This window comes from Miniopterus schreibersii (assembly GCF_964146895.1).
Source record: "Miniopterus schreibersii genome assembly, chromosome: 10".
NCBI classification, from domain to species: domain Eukaryota; kingdom Metazoa; phylum Chordata; class Mammalia; order Chiroptera; family Miniopteridae; genus Miniopterus; species Miniopterus schreibersii.
Genome location: NC_138110.1, coordinates 51,451,898 through 51,477,205, shown reverse-complemented (window position 1 = coordinate 51,477,205; position 25,308 = coordinate 51,451,898). Strand labels below are relative to the sequence as shown.

Genomic DNA, 25,308 nt, shown 5'->3' with positions numbered 1-25,308 from the left:
AGTCTTTAATATCAACAGGCAGACCTAAGCTCAAAAGCAGGTTCTTACTTGCTCTGAGACCTCAAGGAGGTAACTTAACCATTCTGAACCTGTGTTTTCATCTATAAAATGGAGATGATTACAGCCCTTACTCAAAGGGTCATCATAAACATTAACATAGGCACCTGAAAATGGGGCGAAGGGGAAAAATCTGAAACTAATATAATGTCCTATGTCAATTATAGCTCAGTACAAGAAAAAAAATTTTAAAGATTAATCCAGGAAAGTGCTTACAACAGGACATATAGCACAATGTAAGCACTACTTTTAGATTATTACCAACACTATTATGTATGTCTTTCACATTGCATTCCCCCCCAAAATTTATTTCTGACCCACCAGTTTCTCTCCTCTAACAGGATTAGACCTGTACTGTCCAACATGGCAGCTTCAAGCCACAGACTGCCACATAAATTTAAATTAGAAATTCAGTTCCTTGGTCACATTTGCCATTTGCAAATGCTTAATGGCCACATGTGGCTTGTGACTATCATACTGAACAGCACAGGTCTAGGACATTTCTAGAGCTGTTGTTGAATTATTTCATATGTAGTTTGTGTGCTTAGTCCACTTAGTGTAGAGCCTCGCTTAATTTTTATTTTTATTATTTATGTCACTTGGCTCAATTCATCTTAACAACCTTAGGAAATCAATAGTAGGAGTGTCATTATCCCCATTTCAGTAGATAGGAAAAAGAGGCACCAAGAGGTTAACTCGCCCACAGCCAAAGAGCAAAAGCAGAGCTGGCATTTCGCTATATAATTTGAGAATGAAAATAGATTAGTGTGCAGCAACATACCCTCTCATACTTCTGGGCATTTAACCGCTGCTAGGTCTCTTCCTGTGAAAGCAATAATCTTGTTTCCTTCAACCTCAAATCCCCAGAGCCCACTTGGGCACTCGTAACGCAAGAAATGCATGAACATATCCAAGGATTCCTTGCTTAAGTGGTACCAGAACCACAGGTCACCCTGTCTCATCCGGGGCCAGGATTTGGCCTCATGGTCCACTAAAGCACCTCTTTTTTTTTAAATTGAAAATATATTTAACCTGCATCAGAGAACTTTAAAGCTAAGTTTCTTTAGCGTGATCCGAGATGGTGAATAGATGTTCCTATCTAGTTGGTTGGCTCCCGCTGCCCAGGGAAGATGGAGTCTGCAGCCAAGGTCTATGCACAGTGAAAAAGAATGGTGACTAATTACCAAAGTCTACAGTGAGCAATGAGTGGGGAGAGCAGCTGTCTCTCACCACAGACCTAAGCCCATTATTTTACAGATGAGAAAAATGATACCAGAAGGGAGCATGCCTCAGGCATACAAACACCTCCAGGCAGAGGTGAGAACCATCCTGCTGTCTGGCACAGAAGGAAATATCCTCTGGCCACATGGGGGAAACAGTCCTAAAGTGTGAAACAGAAACCCAAGGAAAAGCCCAAACCCTAAAGCACAGTGTCTTCATCTCATCTGGGTCACTGCCCTGTCTCCAAAACAGATCTGAAAACCTGCCAGAAATTTCAACACAGGCCCATTTTAAGCTGCCCTTTTCTGTCCTATGCCAATGACAGCCAGAGTCAGGCAGCTTGTTAAATGCCAAGAACACCGGCATTAAATAAACCCCCGAGAGCTGTAGTACTTCTCACTACAGCCTTTGTCCCACTGGTGCGGACACATTCCCGGTGGCCCTTTACCTGCTCCTTATTGTTACTGTTCAGTAAGCCAGGTTTCTTTTTCTTTTTAATGGGGCTTGTTGATGTGTCCTGTGGCGAGTGTCCATTGGAAGAATGTGGAGGGCTGGGGAACTTTCTTTTCTGGGCTGTTCTCTCTGTGGAGCCAGGATCTGAAAGAGACACACAGGACCACACATTTTAAAGCAGTCAGGGAGGCCTAGGCCCCCTTGAGGGGGGAGGATAGGATACAACCCATTTCGTTTTAGTGTTCCTCCTGTTAGAATACACCCACCGGCCCCTCTTTCTGTTACCTATCTCAGGGGTCAGGTGGTCTTTCTTTGATCTATATAACTTTTTGTTTAATTTAACTTGCTACCAAAATATAAAAATTGGGAGACTTCACAAAATAACCTAGATTTTTGGCTTCTCTTAAAAAAAACAACAGATCAGGGTCTTTGAGGGCCTTATGGCAACAAGTAGATCTGAATACTGGCCAGCCATTTTTACATGAAAATGTGCCCTCCATTTTGCCACAATTTCTACCCTTCCCTACTGTTCTCTGCTGACGAGGCTATGACCCAGCTACCATGAGTTGTCACACAGGCACCAGTATCGTCCTTAGCCCAAAGAAATATTTCTTTTCCACATGTGTTCCTGATGGCAAAAGCAGGAAACCGTGAAAGATAGACCAGGAAGGCCACACATTTAAGAAAACAAAGGAAAACATAGCCCTTTGTGGAAGACAACAACATTTATTCATGTTTATCAGGCGAACATCGCGCAACTATGCAAAAAAATATAAGCCACCACCAGAAATCCTCATGGCTCAGCCACTGGTGGGCATTATGTTTGCAACTCTCCTCCAAAGAGATCAACACAAATTACCTTCTCACTGAGTCTCATCTGTAAAATGCCAACCTCACCTTTGTCAATCCACTCTTTTCTATTTTAATTCTCCCAGAAACTCATTTAAACACAGATATACTTCCACCACCATCCAATCTTCACCTGCAAGACTGAATCCATTCCATGCCCGAGAGCTGTCTTGTTAGCTTAGGGATGATATAATGGCACGGCCTGGCACACCTCACATGCTGAGAAATGAAGGCTACAGGCACCAGAAGAGGAAAGAGCTATGCGGAAGAGGACAGGTGACGGGATGGAATGGGACGTGGAATCCAGAAAGATAGTTATCCCCAAAGACAGCCTGACAACGTTCCTCCTCCAGTTTTAACTATTAGGCAAGTCCCAGCATGCAGGCTGCACCGTGTGCCACCATCCTCCGTATCTGAACAGGAGTCTTAGGGGGCAGATTACCAGGGTCCAATACGGCCACAGGCTCTCAATGATTTACTTTGTTCTGAAGGTGGAGCATCTTGGGGCAGGCTCACAAAGCAAGACAATGAACTGCTGTGACAAAATCCAGTTCCCGCCATGGAACTCTCCAGTCTCACCAGGCAGGCTTCAGGAAAATCCTGAACCAATGTTCAGGGTCTCTCGCTGAGACACAGCCCTGAGAGGAAATTAAATGCTAACCACAGACACCTTGAGGGAGAACAGAACCCAGAGTTTAGGGGATCATCCCATGGACATCAAAACGGAGGCCTGGGGAGCCCAAATGGCTGACCCAGAGGCACACAGCAGCTAGTTAATGAGAAAACTCACTCAAAAGGTGCAGCCAGGGATTGGCACATTCCCCAGAGAAAACTTCTCATTCTCGCAGGGATCCGCACCCACTCCACCATCAAAACTCTCACAAAGTCTTTGACCCAATGATCTCCTCCTAAAAACAGGTCCATAGACACAGTCACTGAGGGACAAAGCACAAACAAGATGACTCCACCTCAGCGCTGTGTGCTATACTATACCTAAGACTGGGAACGATTTCAATGCCCACGAATAAAGGCTGGTCTAATAATACACTCCAGCCACACAGTGGACTATTCTGCAGCATTGAGAAACGAGGCACCTCTACATGGACTGATGTCTGGCGATCTCCAAGCTTCTGAACCAGGTTCGAAAAAGCAACACATGTCTAGCACCATTAACAGACTAATACACATACCCACCCCACCCACCCCCCAAAAAATGTAATATATGTGTCTCTCTGCCTAAGCCTAGAATATTCCTGGATGGACATGAAGATGCGATAGAACTCTAAATGGGGACTGGTGGTTGCTCAGCCAGTGTGCTAAGCGGTTGAGCATCAAACTAGGATCCAGTAGATCACGGTTCGATTCCAGGTTAGGGCATATGCCTGGGTTGCGGGCTCAATCCTCGGGGGGGGGGGCGTGCAGGAGGCAGCTGATCAGTGAATCTCTCTCATCACTGATGTTTCTATCTCTCTCTTCCTCTCCCTTTCTCTCTCTGAAGTCAATAAAAATATATTTCAAAAAAAAAATAAAATAAATAAATAAATAAATAATAAATAAATGAGTGGTTGGTGGTCTCAGGGGAGGAAACCCCACTTGGGTGTGGAAAAGAGATTGTTTTACACTGTGTAACCCTTGTGTATGGTATTTACCATGTCCCTGGACAACTTTATCAAAATAAAATAATGAAATAGGAGGTTCAATTTCACATTTAAAAAAAAAAAAAAAAAAAGCAGCAGGTGCAAACCAAAGCCAGTAATGAGCGGATGACAGAGGCCTGATTCAAAATAAAAAAAGTCACCACATGGACAAAGTTGGGGCTGATCGAAGGAAGGTGTTCGGAATTTTTTCTATGCAGCCCTGATAAGCCAAGTATCTCTGCTCAGGTGTCAGAGTGTGGGTATTTAAGAAAGGTGTTTTAGGAACTCAGAGGAGATGTGTCCCAGAAGAAATGGCATCCTGGCCAGGCAAAAACTGAAAGCTATTGGGCAGAGGTTTTGATTTTGTGTGTTTTGCTCCATTTGTGGATAAATTTTGAAGGAAAAAAGTACATGAGGAAAGACACACCAATGGGAAAATTAGGGCATGTTGGGGGGGAATTAAGTAGTGTATTTTAATGTTTCTCGGTGGAATACTCACTGCTGAATTTTGGAAGGGACAGCTCTTCCTCATCCCAAGGACTACCTCAGCACCCTCCCACCCACTCAATGACATCAGGACTCCCAAACACTGACAACAAAAGGCGCCCCCACACATCTCCTAAACACTCCCAGGAGTGCTACTGCTGAGCTGGAACACGGGGCAGCCCAGCCCACACGGAGTCAACCTCGGACGCCAGAGACGGCACCAGTTCCTTGGGCAGTTCCCCCTGCAGCTGCGATCCCTGCAACAATGGTTCCCAGTGTGGAGTCCCCAGACTAGCAGCAGCCGTCTCACTTGGGCATTTGCTAGAAACGCACATTCTCGGGCCCCACACCAGATCTACAGAATCAGAAACTCCAGGACAGGCCCAGCTACATATGGTTTCACAAGCCCTGGAGGAGTCAGATGCTCCCTGGTTTGAGATGCTTGGGGGGTGTTGGAGGGATGGGCTCTGAGTTCTCAAGCCTAGAAAATTCTCTTCCACCCTGATAGGCCAATCTCCTCTCTTTCCCACCGCTACCTGTGGGTTTGGTCCGGGACTGAGAAAATAAAAGTCAAGCAAGGAGGCAAGGCAAGAGAATAAAAACAGCTAAATAGGAGACAAGCACAGGCAAGTCTCTCCTTCTCAGGGCCCTAGGCCACACCTATAAAGTGGGAGGAGAGGAGAGAAAGTAGTCAAACCAGAATTTCTTACCTGGAGCCCATGAATGTGCTTCAGGGACCCATGATCCAGGAGTCACAGTCCTATACGCAGATGCAACTTCCTGGGAAGAGGGCCATGCCTACTTGACCGTCTCAAAGGTGTCATCAGCAGTAAAGATTAAAAAGTACAGGGCTAGGCTAGGTAGCTCAGCTGGTTATAGCATCCTCCCGATAAGCCAAGGTTATGGTTTTGATCCCCAGTCAGGGAACATACAAGAATCAACCAATGAATGCATAAATAAGTGAACAACAAATTGACGTTCTCTCTCTAAATCAGGGGTGGGGAATGTATGGCCCATGAGTCATATATAGCCTGCAAAATCATTTGTTCTGGCCCTGCCAAGGCAACCACAGGTGGGACTCAAAACTCAATAAATCTAGGAGCTTTTCTCACAGCTAATTTTTAAATGGATAATTTTGTATGGCCCACAAATGATGTTATAAATATTCAAACGGCCCTTAGCAGAAGAAAGGTTCCCGACCCCTGCTCTAAATAAATAAATAAATGTATAGGGCTAGAGGATTTTAAAGTCCCTTTTGAACTTTCAAATTCTTTAATTCCATGGGAAATAAGGGGATGAATGCACTCATACGCAATTTACAACTAAGCAGCCCATCGGGAAACAAAAGGGGAAACTGGGACCTGCTTGGCAAGACAAGGAGTGTGACCCAAAGCTGCCCGCACCTCAAAGGATCCCAACCTTCTAGTTTAGGCCAAACATAAAGACCTCAGTTCTGTTCCTGGTTACAAATACACCAACTCCCTCCAGAGTTAATGAGACTTCGGCGGCTGCATCCAAAGGGTAGAAATTTAATAGATTCCAAACAACAGGCACATCTATCAACAGCAACAGCTTTCAATGAAGGCTCTTAGGGAGAAAAATTGGGCAATGGCAGCCTTCGGAGGTATGAGACAGCAGGTCAGCATTCTGACATAAAAACCTGCCCACTGGGGGGGGAGGGGGCAGGCCTCTGGTGGTGATTAGATGGTGGGTGCTGCGGACCTTGCCGTAGTCATGGTAACAAAGCCACCTTAAGGACCTTTTCCAGAAAGCTGAGTAAAGTATTTTTTTCCTTCTTTAATGATTTAATTCTGATGGGGATGTATTGCTAAACACATTTCATCTCTAAACTTGGAATGACGACGAACAGCCTCTGTAGACTGATTCACCAGGGAAATGGTTCACCCTTGATCTGAAAGACCTTTCTGTGAGGTAGCAGGACCTTGTGATTCCACTGTGTTGGCCTACAGGCAACCCTATGCTTTCCACCCTCACCTCCCAAAAATAAGTCTGGTTCTGAAGGAGTTAATGTGGGCGAGGGAGGAAAGCTGCCTGGAGGGAAAGGACAGAGCAGTGACTCAGGAAAACAGCTTGGCATAGAACGGGAAGCAGCAGAATGTCCCCTTCCTTGTGACATTTCACTGAAATCTTAATAATATGGGAAGGTCTATGGGTATTAGGAACCGAGCATGTAATTAGATGGTTCCGGAACTGGTGTCTTGTGGACCCCCAGGAATAATCTCGTAGCACTTCCCAGATGTCCCTTGATTTAGGTATGCCTTACTTCAAGATAGCCCAGCCTCTTAGCTTTCCTGAGCCACAGTATTAACAGCTAAGACTTTCTTCTATTACATACAATGTACCAGGCAGTGTTCAAAATGCCTTTTGTGTCCTTCCCTCTAAGTCATCGCCCAAGATCACACAAGTGGCAGGGCTGAGACTTGAACCCAGGCAGCCGTGACCCTGAGGCCCACGCGTGGCCTCATGCCAGGGAGAGGCTTGTCTCAGCTCTGTAGCAAGACGACTTTCTAACTCAGGTCTATGTTTTAAGAGCATACTCTCATTTTGCCTTTTTCTCCACTGCAGATGGTGGTATGGAGAGGAGGGGGGTAGAGGGAAGTTCAATAAGGAGCTCCAGGAACTAACTGAGAGAAAGAGAGAAAATCATGTTTGTCACTCAGTGATGATGCACAACAGTCGCTCAAAGGCAGTCCCCAGGAAGCACATTCACCTCCCGACCTTCCAGTGGTGGCAGGAGAACCTGGCCTATGCCACAAAATAGGCTTGGAGGGTGTCTCCAAGGCCATCTCCCCTCCCCCTGGTAGTTCTTTCCAATCTCCATCCAGGCCTCCCAGATAGGCCGTAGCAGGCGCCCCGCCCCACCCACATCCGGAGCCTGAGTCACAGCACTCTTCATTCTCCAGAGTCTAGGAAATGACACATCTTTACAGGGAACTGTGTCCTCCAGAGAGGGAAAGGGCCCCAGCTGAAAGGCCGGGTGCTTCTCCCCAAGGAGCAGTCCTGTGGTGTTTTTGTGGGTGGTAAATTTCCTTAATCGTGTCAACAGCAAAGGCTGCCATAGCCTGAAGGAAAAGAGAAACTTGGTCAACAGGTATCACGGGCCACAGAAGTATGGTGACCAACCGTTGGTTGGCCGAAGATGGATAGATTCAGGCAAATCAGGATGAGCTGGTCACCCTACATGGAAGTCAGGGGACACATACTCTGATAGACCTGGTCCCGGTGATACAGGCAGGGTGCCACAGTGGCCGGAAGCCTAGCTCTGCTGCTGCCCAGCAGTGTGGCCTCAAGGAAGCTACTTAACCTCTGTGCCTCCATTCTTCCATAAGATGGACCTCACAGTACTTGTGGAGTTATTAAAGAGCTGAATGAGTTAATTCATGTGAAGCTCTTGGTGTAACACCTGGCAAAGAGTGTGTACTCAATAAAAGGTAGCTATTTTTTTTAAACCAACAATCCTCCTCATCTTCCTTTTCTACCACCCTCTCCAAAAACAAACCGCTTCTATTAAGTTAATGCCGCAGCTTCAAAGTTATGGAAACATCAGGCTACAAAGTGGAGACGGGAATCAACCCAGGACTGTGAAAAGTCCAGGTTTCCTCGGGTAAACTGCGAAGGCAGGGTCAGAGGCACAGGCCTGCACTGGCTCAGCACCAAGTGCAATGGCCAGGCCTCACCAGAGTCTACTTCAAACATGACCACATGCTGTTCCCTGAGGCAGCAAAGCAGAGCACAGTTAATCATTTCAAAGCATTTCCCAAAGACACAGAGCAGGTACCCAGGCAGGCCTCCCTCCCCAGGAATCTTAGGGCCCTCTCCAACCAGTAATTACATCATAATGAAACAGAAGCCCTGAACTTCCTCCAGGCCCAGAGCAGAAATGAGAAATCAGAAGCAAATGATGGGGGTATGGCGCATATTTTTTCTTATGGTGGAGAATGCCCGTCACGAGGAACACAAGTGAAATCAACTCTCAATCAAAACATTTGCTCACACACGGAATTATCTCCTAGACCCACAGGATCCTGGGGACAAAGCCACAGCCTCCAGATAGGCTGCACTCTGGCCTAAGCTGGGCTTCTGAAGGGCTCTCCCACCGCATGTGTATGTGAGCTTCTCATCCAGCTCAGGAAAAGGAGGGCTGGAATAGAAATGAGGCCGTGGAACAAAAGGGTCATTCTCAACTTGGGTACATGTCCATGTACGAAGGATCCCAGGTACCTGGGAGGCAAAGCAAGCAAAGGGCAAGTAGCCCTGGGAAGAGGGGAGCTTACCTGCCATTGAGAAAGCTCTGCTGCTCAGAGGGCCTAGCCTCTCTTTGAAAGAGAACAGAGGCTCACACACCGCAGACATTCCTGCTTCCGGATCCTCAGCAGCCTCTCCCAGGGGGAGGAGGAAGAAGCAGAGAACAGGCTACGAGTCACCACTTACCAGGCCAGCCCTGGTCTTGTGCGCACCGGGTCTCCCAGTGGGCAAGGACACCCTCACCTCTCTACAATCGAGCAGTCAGGGGCAGGGTGACATGCCTTCGTGTCCAGGGGCTTTCAGCTCTAATTTGTCGCCCTGGACAGACAGCAGCTCCGCTAAGCTGAATGGCTTCAGTGCACTGAGCCATTTATTTCCCCGGATGTGAATGAACACAACTTTCATTTGTTCTGCTGGCTGGAGTGAGCATAGCAGAAGGGAGCTGCGGTGGTTTGCAAAGGTGTTTTTAGTTTTTTAATAATTGTTTATTCTTCCAAATTGTCTTTAGTTCTGATGTGCCTCTCCTAGAAATGAGAAAACCATCTTCCCACTAATTATGCAGTGGCAGGGTCTCTCTTGGTTTCTGGCGTGCGTGTGTGTGTGTGTGTGTGTGTGTGTGTGTGTGTGAATAATGCAGAAATGGTGATTAAAGGGCACATTCATATGTAGAAGGTGAACTTCCAAACCCTCCTGGCAGGACAGAAATTGCTTCACTCTAGGGAAAAGAGGCTGATTTACAAATGAATTCACTGTTGAGCCCTCAACAACTAGAGGCAATTGCAACCAGTCCTTTCTCCTCCTCAGCTGGGACAAGCCCTTCTGGAAAAAACGACAACATCTCAACAGGAATTTCCTGATTCAAGAATGCCAAGCTTTTTCAAAATTTGCAAAGAAGGAAGAGGCAGGACTCAACTCCCTACAAGAAGCCACTGTACCCTGCCCACCCTATCAGCAGGCCCAAGCCCCAAAGGCTGTGTCCCTGTCCCATATGTGTACATATTTGAAGCCCTTAAAACAGTCAAACCACCATAAAGAAAATGTGGAATAACCGGTTGCCTTTGGCCCTTGCATCACAGCTGGCTGAGGACGTTTTCACAGGAGGAGCAGGTTCTGCATTATTTATCCAGGCTGCAGGGACTGCGGTGGGCCCCACCCTCCAGCCCAGATCAGGTTCTAGAAAGCTCAGGTGCTAGGTGGCTTTCAAATTGCAATGGGGAATTGCAGCATCAGAGGGCCAATTCAGAAACAACACAAAAAAACCAACTCGGCCTATGGCAGCAGCTGAAGCAGAGACGCGGGGCTACAAGCAGAAAAGGGAGACTTCAGGAGGGGGAAGGTGAATAAAGAGGTGCTGCTAATAAGCAGGCACTGTTCCCCATATGTCCTGGGTGGGGGTCCGGCCACCCTAAAAGCCACCTTCATTGATGAGGACAGGAAAATTCTCTAAGAAACCGGGGAAGAAGGGACAGGCCATCTACAGTCACCTTGCCTTGTTCCTTTGGGGAAGCAAAGATTTCAGACCACAATGGCATCCAAATTACACTGGTCAAAAAGGTGCTTACCATCACCTGGGTATCAGTGGGGGGATTCTAAGAATGTGTCCTGTGGCCCACAGGCCCGGGAGTGCCCAGAAGGAGAAGGATTGTCGGTATAGCGACTGCAGCACCCTTGTGGGTGCTGGGAAGCAACTTCAATATCATCAACATGGGACTGACATGCAAAAACTTGTGAGAGCCATAAAATGGAGTAACAATGAATCACATCTTTATGTAGTGCATAGAACAAACCCCAATGAAACAAGGCAGCGTGGGCTCTGGGTGTTCAAAGGCCTGCAGGAACACCCAGGAAACCAGGAAACACTGAGTTCCTTTTTTAATTCTTTCTGGTCACATTCACATATTTAACTATGTAAGATATTTTTTAATGGCTATGGGGGAAATGGATAATATTTAATATCTACATTAACTCTCACTATGTACCAGGCACTGCCCCAGCCAGGGACCCACATCTGCATTCCCAGCACCTCACACACAGGAGGAGCTCAGAACATGACCCCCAAAATCAATCAGGTGCTGCTTTTAAGGGGCTCAGGTGTTTAGAACAGTGTAAAGCAGCAGTTCTCAACCAGGTCCCCCAGGAGACCCTTGGCAATGTTTGAAGACATTTCTGGTTGTCACAACAAGGCAAAAGGAGGCGTTGCTGCTGGCATCTAGTGGGTAGTGAGACCAGGGCTGCTACTAAATACCCTACAGTGCACAGGACAGCCCCATAACAAGGAATAATCAGGCCCAAACTGTCAACAGAGATGAGGTTGACAAACCCTGGTGTAAAGAAACTCCCAGTGAGCTGCCAGGCAGGTCTAACCTTGTGTAAGTACAACACCCACAGAGGCATCTGCATCCATTAAGCAGGAAAATGATGCCCAATGTTTCACCTGGCAGCCTGACTTCCGATTTCAAAGAGAAGAAAACAATGGGACCAGTCAGTCAGCAAATAATCACTGGGCATCATGGCTACCTTGGAAACTGTAGGAAAAGTCCCTGCCCTTGTGAGAGGGACAGCCCGAAAACAAGTAATAGTAGTAATAGATACCTTTGTTGACCACTTATCTGTGAGGCACTGTTCTAAATACAATGATCAATTTACTTACTCCTCACCACATGGTTCCACAAGGAGATCAGGCCTATGTATACCCATGGTACTGATGAGAAAACTGAGGCTCAGGGAAAACCAAGCCCATGATGAAGTGGCTAGTAAATATAGAATATATTCAATATAAAAACATAGAATAAGAAACTGATTACTGATGAACAAAAAGTGCAGCAGGAGAAATACCAGGAATTAGTGAATATGTATTGGGGAAGAAAAGACAGCAAGGAAAATATTTCTCTATTTCTTTCTCAAACTGGGCTCATGCAATTCACAGATATTGTTTCCTAAGAAGCTACTTTACTAATCTTCCCAAGAATCCACGAGGTAGGAATGGCGTTTTTGGACACATTTTATGAGTGAGACTCAGACAGGCAAAGTCGGCACACAGGTCAAAGCAGCATGCTTCCCTAGGGTTGTGAGTGCCGCCTTGTAATTCTCCACCACTAGGGGCATGCTTGGTGTTGATCACTGTCAACACAACACCGTTGTTCAGTGTGTGGGCTCTGGAGCCACACCACTAGGTTGGACTCCAAGCCCCATCACCTGCCAGCTGTGTGTCCTTTGGCAAGTTACTCAGCCTCTCAGTGCCTCAGTCAATTCAGCTGTAACTGTTAGAATACTCCTAAAAGGGCTATTAGGATTAAATGAGACAATGCATGCTCGATGAACAGCGTCTGGCACAAAGCACCACCAGTTATTACTAATACTACTCCCCTGTGGGGGAAGGAGGAGCCAGGGCAGAGGAAAAAAACAGTAACCCAGAAATCTCAAACCAGTTTCCCCAAATCTTTTGGTATCTTCAAGTTGATTTACATCAGCCTCATTCTTCCCGGCCTGCTTCTGGAAAGGGTTCACTGATGAGAATCACAAACTTTTAAGCCCTCTCAGGCTGGCACAGGTTCAACCAAACCAGGCCCAAAAGCCCTTTAGGGCTCAGGATTTCACCCAGATCAAAGCAGCAGGCTCCAGGTGGCCCACAGTGCCAGCTCCACCCTTCCAGATTGAACTTCACCCCGGGGACTCCTCCAAAGGCACTCTCCTCCCTACTCAAAAGAGGCTCAGGAAGCCTGGGAGGGAACTGACCTCAGAATTCCAGTAATCTGCAAAATGCATTGAGAATGCCAAACCTTGCAGGGTTAGGATGAAAGCAAGTGCCTACGTGGCGCCTGGCATGTAGCACGTGCTCGGCAAAGGCGTGTTCCTCCCCTGCCCATCACTTATGCCTGTTCAGATTCAGTCCAACCTTCACAGCTGCCACCTTGATCCAAGCTCCCTGCACCCCTATAGCAGCCTTCTTCAAAACTAAATAAGCAGTCCCCTGTATAAAACCAGCCTAAGGGCTTAGACACCCAACCTCTTATCAAGACCTACAATGTCCCCCAGGGATCTGGCCCTGCTCACCTTTTCTCCTCCAGTCAAATAAGCTAAACTCATTTCCACTTCCTAGACCTTCCATTCTAGAATGTTCTATGCCTAATTTTCCCATAGTTGGCAACTTCAGGTTTTGGCTCAAATGTCACCTCCCCAGAAAAGCCTTCCCTAACTACCCAGCTTCTAGTCACTTTATTGTATCATCCTGAAGTCTTTTTTTTCCCTTCATTGCAGTCACCTCTAGTCCAAAACTAAGCTCTTTTTTGCTGGTTCACTTGTTTATAGCGTCTACTCCAGAGTGTAAGCTTGCTCTCAGTTTTTCTTTCTTTCCTGGGGCCCAGTGCCTGGCACGTGGCCTGGCTCAAACGTGCTCCTAAACGCACATCTGACCAGCTAAATGTGTGAGCAACAGGAGAGGGTTAACAAAGCTGCGAGGTGCACAGAGCAGACCTGACTCACAGGAAACTCCAGTTTTTCCTCCCCAGTCTAAGAATTTCCCTCAGCAAAGCAAGAAGGCAGGAGGGTTGCGAAGTCAACAGGGAAGATTATACAAAAGGCAGACTAGCCATTTCAGGGCCCAAAAGAAACAAGAGCAGGAAATGCCCTTTCAACAGGTACTGAGCCATTCTTGTTTCTTGCCTAAAAGAACCCATTTCCCCAAATGCAGGGAATTAAGTAAGAATTTATATCCTAAACATGATGGGCTTATGCACAATTGCTGAGAACCAAAGAGGGAAAACTCAGGAGGTATTTTCAGGCCAACCATTTCCTAGCTCTCTCCATTCTTCCTGGGGAGAGCTATTGTTTTAAGATCACTTAGTGTTTAAAAAAAAAAAAAAAAAAAGGAGGAATGACTTTCTCCAGAGAAAACACTCTGTGCTCCCCACTGGGAAACTCCCCACTGTGATGACCCTTTAATCAAATTTTTTAGTCCTGATTCTTTGCCCTTTTTCTTATCAGACCCTTTTAAATCTGAGGATCTCTTTTCAACACCTCCCTTAATCCCTGAGATGAAGTCTAGATTTTAAAGACTCCTATTTGTCAAACAACTCTCACCAACTACTAGCATACCTGGTACCAACCCAGCAATTAACAACCTGGTTGGAAAGGCAGTCCCCGATTACCGGGTGGAGACAGAAAGTTATTAGAGGGTGGCTAAGGCGGTGAAGGACAAATAACTAAGTCAGCCTTATTCAGAAAAGGGCCTTAGTGACAGCTGATAAGATGGTCCAGGGATCAAGAAGGAAGCAATCACCAGGATTCAGTCTAGGACAGTGATTTTCAACCTTTGTCATCTCATGGCACACAAAAACTAATTACTAAAATTCTGCAACACACCAAAAATAAATTTTTTGCCAATCTGAGAAAAAAACAGGTATAATTCTGATTCATTTACACCAGGCAGCTATTGTAGTGTTGGCTGTTGTCATTTTTTTTTTAATTTGACAATCTAAGGGAAAAGAGGTCAGTGCCTGACTAAATAGTTAGGAATTGCATGTTTTAAAATTCTTGCGGCACTCCAGGCTGCCCCCTTTGGATGGAAGGTATATTCCCCTTTGCCAAGGTCTCTGTTATTCTTAACTTTCAGATAATTAAATCTAACCTTGAAAATCTCTTAAAGGCAGAGTAAAGTGGAGAAGGCAATAAGATAAATAGAGGAGTGAGAGATAAGGGATGCTGTTAGATGGGCGAAGTACAGAGACCCAGGTAGGGAAACTAGGGTACAGAAACTCACCAGGGCAGGAAGCCCCAAATGCCTAGCAGGGGAAAACAAGAACTTTGTCCCCAGAGTCATCTATCCTCCCCTAGCATATCACTGGTCATTCGGTTTAGACCCCCTGAGCATTCCTCCCTAAAGATAACATCTAGGCCTCAGTTGTATTTCAGCTCCAGGCCCAGATAAGCAGTGAAACCAGACAAGTGCCACCTTGGCTGACTCAAGACCAGATACACTGACTAATGACCCCCTTCCGTGGCACCACCAATCAGTGGAGACCACAACCCTGAAAGAGCACACCTGGAAAGCTGATGAATAGTCTATTGAGACCTCCCCTTAGATTCCCACCTGCAAGAAAGAGAGAAATACACTCAGGAAAAAGGACCCAGTGCTCGTTCCCCAGCAGGGGAGCATGCCAGCACCATCTCCATCCTTCTGAGGGGACCCCATGAGAGTTGCAAGCAGGGGAGCAATGGGCAGTGACAGCTCACCCCGGGCTTACCCCCTGAACCTATCTCCAACATCCCAAAACCTGTCTCCAAGGCCCCCTTCTCTCTCTCTGACTTCTCCGTGAGCCAAAGCAGCCCAGCCTAGGTTCCCCTGTTGCTGCTTCTATGCTCTTCCTTGTTTCACCATCCTAAGTATATTTTGCTGCCGTCATGGACCCAATACCCTTGACTCAGTACTGTGTAGCCCTTCCCTGTGAATATCCCCATCCTCTTTCAATAAATTTAATTTTTCTTTATTCACCTGTCTGAGATGGCTACTTAGCCTGCCCGCACACCACCAACCATAACCTTTCAGATGCTAGAATGGCCAGGTTCTAGAAAGTTCCATGCCATCACGGTTTGAGTTTTAAATGTTCTGATACACAGAAGGGGGAAAGTATAGATAAAAACATAGCGAACTGCTCACACTGATTACCTGGCAGGAGAGGATTTTTAGTTTTTTCTTTGTGTACTTTGGCTTATTGCAAGGAAATATACTGATTTTATCATTTGAAAAGGAAAATCCAATAACCCGTTTTCCCCCCTTAGGTTTAATTACTTTCTATTTGTTGGAAGATAATTTTATTCAAAAAAATTTGAGCCTGGCCGAACATGGCTCAGCAGTTGAGCATCGACCTAGGATCCAAATCGAGGTTCGATTCCCGTTCAGGGCACATACCCAGGTTGCAGGATCGATCCCCAGTCAGGGGCATGCAGGAGGCAGACGATCAATGATGACTCTCTCATCACTGATGTTTCAATTCTCTCCCTCTCTCTCCCTTCCTCTCTCTGAAAGCAATAAAGATTTTTTATTTTTTTTAAAATCAAAAAACATTTGAGCCTGACCAGCGTGGCTCAGTTGCTTGAGCACCATCCAGTGCACTGAAAAGTTGCCTGTTTACCAGTCAGGGCACATACCTGGGCTGCAGGTTTGATCCCCAGCCAGGGAGCATACGGAAGGCAACAGATCAATGTTTCTCTCTGTCTTCCTTCCTCTCTCTAAGCATGTCGTCGGGTGAGTATTAAAACAAAACATTTATTGAGCAGCTACTAAAAAAAATCACCAGCCCTATGTTTGTCAAAGACGTGACAGAGACCTGGTCTCCATATCAGTCCAGGTGAGGAGACATACAAGTAAATAAATTTTACAATAAAGCACTTTGAAGGCTGGGGATAAGGCAAACCAGCATATCCTATGGTATTTTCCCCAGCCAATGCCAACATGCCAAAGGGCCTGACAGGAAGGCAGTTCAGTGGGGCCTCAACAAGAAATGCCAACTTGGAAGACAAGAAGAGAGCCATGTTTTTTTCCTTGCAGAACTTTTTTTTTTAAATCCTCTTCCAAGGATATGTTTTCCGTTGACTTCTAGAGAGAGAAGGAAGGAAGGGCTGGGGGGAAGAGAGAAACACTGATGTGAGAGAGACACATGTCGATCAACTGGTTGCCTCCTGCACGCGCGAGCAGAGACTGGGGACGGGGAACCTGCAACCGAGGTCCACGACCAGGAATCAAACCTGCAACCCTTCGGTCCGAGGGCCAACACTCTAACCACTCAGCCAAACCAGCCAGGGCTCTCTGCAGAATTTTTCAAAACAGAGCAGGCCCAACAAGATCAAGCAAAATTCAGACTTCAATACAATAATCCTTTACTGAGCACATTCTATGCTGTGCCAGTCCCTGGCTAATTCAATATTTTCACCTATAGCACCCAGCTCAGCACTCACAACAAATGCATTAATGTATTAAAGTAATTAGAGCTTTCCACAATGGTGGCAGGGTTCTCACCTGTGCTGCCTAATGCTGCAGCCTCCTGGCACACATGGCTACTGGGCACCTGAAACGTGGATAGTGAGACTAAGGAACCAATTTTTCATTTTAATTAATGTAAATTTAAACAGCCACATACAGCTCTCCTGGCCACTTGATTGGACAGTGTAGCTGTGGAAGCTCAATATTTAACAGACAATGAAGCAAGCAAGCCTGACAAGGGAGCAGGCCACAGTAGAAACCTCCTCCCATCCTAAATGCCTCTAGGCACAATGATTTGATGCCTAGCAACCTAATATGGATGTGCCGGTGATTCCTCCTTTAGCCTAGCCTGGAAATTCACACACCTTTAGTATGCATAAAAATGTCTGATCAGAGCTGATTAGTGTACATTCATGGGCAATTTACGGGGCTTTCCAGGGTGATTTTGACTTTGGAAGCTAAAGAACTCCACTGTAAGAGGTATAAATGAAGGCTCAGGAAGAGGGGGGCCTGGGTCCCCAAGAATGTAGAGAAGGTGAGGGGAAGGCGGTCCTCAGGGACAGAAGTGTGGATCTGCAAAAGTATGACTGGGTGAGGAGGAGAGACCCTGGCACACCAAGGACCAACATACGGCCTGTGGGAGGGGCAGCAGAGCAGGGGCCTTAATCTCCACTCAAGACCTCGGAGCCACTGGAAATGTAAAGCAGGGGAACAGAACAACTGGACTATGTTTTAGAAAGAGCCTGCTAGAAGTGCCATTAATACCTGGGGAAGGAAAGAAATCAAAGGGAAGGTGGCCATTTCAAAGAGTACCATGTCCCTGGGGGAAAAGAGAGACAGGCCACCAATCGTTTCTGAGAGAGCAAACATTTGAGCTTCTGTAATTATTTCCAGGCTCGGATTATGTTGGAAACAAAGCCATCTTCTCTAGCAAAAAAGCTTTTACTTCCTTCTCCAGGAAAAAAGTTCTATCCATCTGATAGACAAAGTCAAGTCATTCACTCATCCATTAAAAATAAATATTTACTGTGCATCAACCAGAACAGGCACACTGGTAGTAAAAAGGGCACAGGGCAAAATAAGATGAGCAAAAACAAAAGGCAGGACCCACCCTCATTTGCAGCCTTAGAATCAAGGTGGGTGGGAGGCTAGAAGAAAAGAGAGAGGAGTATTTTCCAGACAAGCAAAAAGGCCCGATAACCAGATGGCTCTTTTAAGAATTTGGAAGACCCGTGTGACTCGAGCAGAGAGAAAGGGAAACATGCAGAGGGGAAGCTGGAAAGGTGGGCAGTGACCAGCACATGAGGATTTTAGGATTTTCATCCCAAAACCAAGAAAAAGCACTTAAGAGTTTAAAGGAAGAGGGGCTCGCCAGAAGAGATAACTGCCCAGAAAGATTGGGAGGGTGGGATGGATGGAGATGGCGTGACCAGCTAAGACTACTACAGTTCGATGGTGATAGCGTGAATAGTGACATTTAGAATATAATATTCTAAGTAAGTGGCACAGAAAGACAAAAGGGCAAAAGAATCGAGGATAAGTCCCATATCCCCAGACCTAGCCAACTGGCAGAGTCCTGGGGTATTCATCGTGACAGAGAAGCAGGTGTTCTAGGGGGGGGCCGCAGGGGGGAAGGTTGGGATATGAAATCGGTAGTAGACATGTCAAGTTTGAGACACCCATGAACAATAGGTAGGGAGGGAAGGTGAGCAGCTGGCCTTCTGCATTTTGACTTAGGAAAAATCTAGACTGGAAATAAAAAATTTATAAGTCATAAAGCTACAGATGTGGGAGATCCCTCAGGGAAAAAACATGCTGGGGGAGATGAGGACAGGGCCAAGCTCTCAGCAACTCCACCATTTAAAGGCTGGAGAGAAGAGAAGGTGCCAGGGAAACAGGAGGAAAACCAGGACCACAGTGGCAAAAAAAAGCCAAAGGAAGAGACGGTTCCTATAAGAACAATCAGCAATGCCCAATACCTCTAGGACATCAAGGTGGATTAAGTACTGAACACCTATCCCAGAAAAAGCAACATGGAGTCTGCAGGAAGCTCAGCTATAACTGTTCATAGAGAGGAACTGGGAAGAAGCCCCAGGGCAGCTGGCAGCACAAAACAAGAGGTGAGGAACCCAAAACTGGAGTACACACACTTCTCCTAAAAAGTTTGGCATTAGAGGATAGCAACAGGAGAGTTGCTAGGCAGGAAGATAACAGATCATGGGAATAAATGTGGGAGAGACTTGAGTGTGTTCAAAAGGCTGTGCAGTTTTTACTTTGGGTGGTAGACACACAATGCAACATACAGAAGATATATCATAGAATTGCACATTTGAAACCTATATAATTTTATCAACCAAAGTAACACCAATAAATTTCATATAAATAAATAAATAAGACTGCATTCCTCAAAAGGTTAATCAGAGTTAACCAATGACCCCACCCAATTCCACTCCTAAGTCTATAGCCAAAAGAAATGAAAACATACATCCACACACAAATTCATATATCAATGTTCATATCAGCATCATTCATAATAGCCAAAAAGTGGAAACAACTCCAATGTCTAGCAACAGCTGAATGGATACACAAACTGTGATATACCCACAATAGAGCATTATTCAGCCATAAAAAGAAATGGAGTACTCAGTGCTCCAATGTGGATGAGCCTTGAAAACATTATCCTACGTGAAAGAAGTCAGATACACAAGGCCACATACTCTATAATTCCACTTTATGAATTGTCCAAAATAAGCAAATCCACAGAGATAGAAAGTAGATAAGCGACTGTCAGGGGCTCAGGTAAGGGGGCAAGGAGAGTGACAGCTCATGGGTATGGGTTTTCTTATTGGGATGAAGGAAATGTTCTAAAATTGTCATTATGTTTGCACAACTCTATGAACATACTAAAAACCACTGAAGTGTACACTTTAAAATGGAGAATTGTACAATATGTGAATACTATCTCAATAGAGCTTTAAAAAAAAAAAAAAAGTCTGTGAACTACTAGATCTCTAGGTTCCCAGGAAAGCTGGGGGAGGCGGAGGGAACACAGGGTGGAGTGGGGAGGGGGAAGTGCTGGGAGGGGCTTGTGACATTGCATTCACCCCCACTAAGAGAGGTAGCCTTTCCAAACTTGTTCCTCTCAAGTCAACAGTCAAGGATCCACCTTCCATGGAGCAAAATGAAGTAACTACTATTTAAAACTCAGGCAAAAAGCCCAACTGGAGTGGTTCAGCAGTTGAGCATCGACCAATGATCCAGGTGATCATGGTTCGATTCCCAGTCAGGGCACAAGCCTGGGTTTCGGGCTCAATCCCCAGTGGGGGGCGTGCAGGAGGCGGGCGATCAATGACTCATCATTGATGTTTCTATCTCTCTCTCCCTCTCCCTTCCTCTCTGAAATCAATAAAGACATATTAAAAAAAAACACCACCACTCAGGCAAAAAAAAAAAAAAAGTACCAGGATCTCTAAAAGGCCTTAGATATGGAACATTCATTCTACGGGCACTTAGAGGAAAAACAAGAGACACTTCTTTTTAAACTAAGGTTGGAAAACGTCCATTTTAGAGTCCAGTATTCTAGAATAGTAGGAGTCTCATAAACCCATAACGTGGGTCAAGCTTCAAAAATGGGGCGAGGACACAGCTTTGCACAAGTGAACCACAGAGCTAAACTGCACAGACGGTGCCGACAGGGCTCCGGGAACAGATGCACAGTGGATGCTATGCCGGCCAAGAGAAGGTAAAGATTTGGAAAGCCGTTATCTGCCATCTTCAGAGTTCCGGGCATTTTAGACCTTATTGGGAGAGGAACAATCTGGTAGTTATCTAACTCGAAAATAAATTCTTTCCATTGCACAGTACATGGATGGCACTTCTAGGGCTGTAGGAGATGTAGCCGAGCCAAAATAGAGTTAAAAATACAGATGCTCTTTTTTTTTTTTAAAGAAAAATTCTCAGCACTTCTGCATTACACTGTGATTTAAGAGTGTTTATGGTTATATTTTCTTAAAGAGTTTCCTTGAAAAAAATGACAGAAGGTCTCTAGCTCATCTCCATCCTCATAAACAATCCCTTTGTGAAATAGTCTTAATTTACATACAACAGTGAGAACGAGGCTCCTGTACTAATTAAGGTCTGGGGCTGGTTAGCAAATTGCTATAATTGCATATTCTCCAGCATCCTGTCTCAGAAAACATACCCATACCCAGGCAAATCTCAGCAAGAATGATACTGTTCAAGATTTTAATATCTTGGGCTTCCGCTGCATCTGTGTATGTTTCCAAGTGGCTCATTCCCTTGTGCGGGTGATACTACACAGACATTTTTTAAAAACGGTTTCAGCTTTGGCAGCCTAGCATCCCCACACCACAATCATTACCGCAAAATGCACACATGGCGGGATCAAGACGCAAGCAGCCCAAACAGGGAAGCCTTTGTACAGAGACGTGAACTCACAGGGTCCATCATTTTTCAGACTTCACGTCCCCAGCCCCTGAAGGGCTTATTCTGACTCATGCAAAGGGTGGCCAAAATCCTGCAACCAGCAGTGCTGTGACCAGTCTCGTGCAGAGAATGCAAACTGACAACCCTCAGCCACTTCTGACCCAGAGATGTGTTTTTGTTGAGTTCATGCATGGGCTTTCAGAAAATGGGCTGCATAGACCATATTTCTATCAGGTACTTTTATAGAAAAATATCCCAGCTGGCAAACTGGGTGATCCACATTCCTGCTGATCAGGGATGGGTCAGCTGGAGGCACCCTCCCCCTTTGGTGCAAGCACTATGCTATTCACCAAAGACCCCAGAAATCCCAGATGCCAGCTATAGTCACTGGTCTGCCTGCTGGCCCCTGCAGACACCTGATTTGGAATCCTTGGGGCACAGCTCATGACCAAGTCCAAAGGTTTAAATCCAAAGATAAAACCTGATCCAAGTTCTCCACTTTGCTACTTCATTAATCCCCGAGTCTCAGTTTCCTTAACTGTAAAATGGGACTAACAACACACCTATATCGTCGCATTATGGTGAGAATCAAATGAAGTAACTTGCATATAATACCTAGCCCCTAATATGCACTCGGAAAATATTAGCTAGGCAAACAAACTTGACATCTAGATGGTACTCCAAAGTATGCCTGAGCATCTTTCTGCAGATCATTACCTTCAGACAAAAATGTCAACCTGACATCTTAGAAACTCGAAAGCTTGGTCTCCTGAGAACTCAAATGCTCCGTAAATACCAAGGATGGCACAACAACAAAGGCTAGCTTGGAAATTACTCAGTTCATAAGTGAGTATGTGTCAGGGGTAAGAGGGTGTACCCACTAAAATTTAGCCAGAGAACCTGGAAGGTCATATGGACTAGGTGTAGTAATAGGATTTGAGAATTTGGAGCCAATTATTGTCAGCATTTCTAAGTTTCCCAAGTAGAGTACATTAAAAGGCCTGTTCTCTACCTACAAGATGGGAATACTGCTGCCAGTTTCCCAAGATGCCTGAGTAGTCACTTCATCTTCTCTTAGGGATTTATCTCTTCCCGGATGTGGGCTGTGCTGGCGGGTCTTGGTGTCCAGACACCAGCCCTTCCCTGGCCAAAGTGCAGGCACATGACACTGGGTGAGGCTCTCCCTGAGGACTCTGCCCTGTCACTCCTGAGGCAGCTGTACACAGTTTCACTCCCCAGAGCAGTCCCAGACCTCCAGCCTTCCCCTGAGCCTACTGACCACCTTCCTGTCCATCCCCTTTCTCTCCAGTTAACCAGGGGCTTCCACTGCTTACAACCGAAGAACCCTGACAGGGATGACGTCACGCCGAGACTGAATCAGTGAATTTCCCAAACCATGAGAAAAACAGGCTGGAGGATTAAGTGTGTATTTACTGAGCCCAGATCCCACCTCGGATTTGGGGATAATTAGGACTGAGAGATAAGACTTCATCCCATCAGCTTCTGCAAACCTCACATTTTGACCATCCCAGCAACCCAGTCTCATAACTCCAGGCCTGTGTGTTTGCAATTTCCTTGCCTGACCCAAGAGGCTGTCAGAAAGGTTCCCTAGACACAGAGGCAGCCCCTGGATGACAGGAGCTCAGTTCTACACAAAGAAAGCCATCTGAGGCAGCCCCTGGGGGAAAAGGTCTCCCTGGAAACCAGGTGACCCCTTCCCCTGTTCACAGACTCCCCACTAGAACAGGGGCCCCAAACGCCCTGGGAAAATCAGTCCAGCTTTCTTCAAATACCTCAGAGGCCAACAGGACAAGAATCCTGTCCGAGCCTGCCTGCCAGCTCACCCTGTACAATTCTTCATTATCTGGGCATAGCTTCCGTATCTACCTCTAAGCGCACTTCCTAGAGGTTATAAGTGGGGGCAGTAGTAGAATGTGGTAAGTAGGACCTCTACCTGACATGCTTACCAATACAAGCTCATCCCAGTTCATGCCAGTTCTAATCATGGCTAACATTTCTGAGCACATACTATGTCCCAGGCACCATTCTGAGCACTCTATATATGTGTGAGCAAATTTAATCTTCACCAAAACCCTCTATTTTCACCATCCCCATGTACAAGGGGAAACTGAGTCACAATGAATAACCCAGCTAGGCAAGGCATAAGCCAGAATATGAACGGAGGAGCTTGGCTCTAAAAGCCAGGATTTTCTAAATCTTTATGCCATCCTGCATCTCAAATGGAAGGGAGGGGTTGGGCAAGGGGGCATAGGACCTAGGGAGAAAAGGAGCCTACATCCTAGCAGAGAAGACCATCAACAAACAAATAAATTAGAATTACAAGGTCATGGACAAGGGATATGAAGAAAATCAGGAGTGATTTTGAGGAACGTTCTGGAACTCCACAAATGTTCAATTATCTTGCTCTGGGTTGTGGTCCCATGAGTGCACAGGTGTTAGAAGTTCATCAAGCTGTACACCAAAGATTTAAAATGTACCAGAAAATAGTAAACAAATGGCAGATGGTGGGAGGCTACAGATAAGTAAGGGGAGAAGGCTGGAATGATTCATGCGGTAATGGATCAGAACTGGAGACAAGTGTATGAACTCATTTAATTTGATATAAAGATAGAAACATCTATAGATATGTGTATACAGATGGGTTAGTAACACGTTTCCTTGCTGTCTTCCGAGAAGACTTAGGAGCAAAGACGCATCAGTAGCAAGGAGCACACTTGAGCACTCAGATCTTGGTTTCTAATGCTGTTCTCCAATAAACAAAAGTAGGATTCCTTGGGGAAACATCTAATTCTAGGGCTGTGACACAAAATATACAAGATGAACCTAGAGCACCTTTTAGTGGCATAAAGTAAGAAAGTATTCAATCAGTCAATCAACCACCCAGTGACGTCAAAGGGATACTGAAATGCTCCCAATGGCCAAAGATGAAGTAATTTGAGCCATAAAGTAAACAAGTAGTATTGGACTATATAACCCAAAGTAGAAAATAACTGAGTCCATGATGATATAAATAAATGAATGAATAAATAAATGGGGGGGAGAAAAATCTCCCATACAGAAGAATTCCAAATAATAAATATTCTGACCTTAAGGAAGAGGAATCTAACTCCCCACTCCATGTGAGCTGGGCTTTGTGACTTCCTTCTAAAGAGTACATATGGAAGGGGGAAAAATTGACAAATGCTACCTGAGCCAAGTGGTCAAGGTCAATATCACCAGGTTATAATATGTACCCTTGATATGATGTGATGAAACAGCACTTTACTCTGTGGTCTTCCTCCCCAAAATCCATTATTCCAGTCTACCCCAGTCCAATCATGAGAAAAACATCAGATAAATCCCAGTTGAGAGACACCCTATACCTGATGATTACTCCTCAAAACTATCAAGGTCATTGAAAACAAAGTCTGAGAAATTTGTCAGAGCCAAAACAAGTTGAAGAAGATGTAACTAAATATTAATGTGGTTTCCTGGGTGGAATCCTGGAACAGAAAAGGGACCTTAGTGTAAAAAACTAAGGAAAACTAAACAAAGCATGGACTTTAGTTGGTAATAACATACCAATATCGATTCATTAATTGTGACAAATGAACCATACTAATGCATGAAGTTAATAATAGGAGGAAAACTGTGTGTGTATGTGTGAGGGGTGATATGAGAATATTCTGCACTATCTTCACAACTTATCTGGAAATCTAAAATTAGAAGTTTATTATTAAAAATAACAAAAAATGATGAAATGGTTCCTTTGGACTGAGTGGCCACTAAAGGAGATGACGTTTGAGATGAATCTGAGAGATGAGAAATAGGCAGCAGGACCCAGGGCGCCATGTTCCCAGCAAAGGGCGCAGAATACACATGGCCCTAAGGAGCAAGAAAGAAGGGAAAGAGGCC

The 25,308-nt window shown here is 45.5% G+C and overlaps 1 protein-coding gene across 33 annotated transcripts in view; it reads right to left on the bottom strand.

Moving 5' to 3' along the window:
- The window catches only part of ZMYND8 (zinc finger MYND-type containing 8), a 109,817-nt gene that overhangs the window by 72,385 nt on the left and 12,124 nt on the right, over positions 1-25,308 (bottom strand). For all 33 annotated transcript variants that reach the window (XM_081150112.1, XM_081150118.1, XM_081150121.1 and 30 more), the window contains one exon: positions 1,727-1,875. In XM_081150112.1, the coding sequence (XP_081006238.1) occupies positions 1,727-1,875 (149 nt within the window). The remainder of the gene's footprint in view (positions 1-1,726; positions 1,876-25,308) is intronic.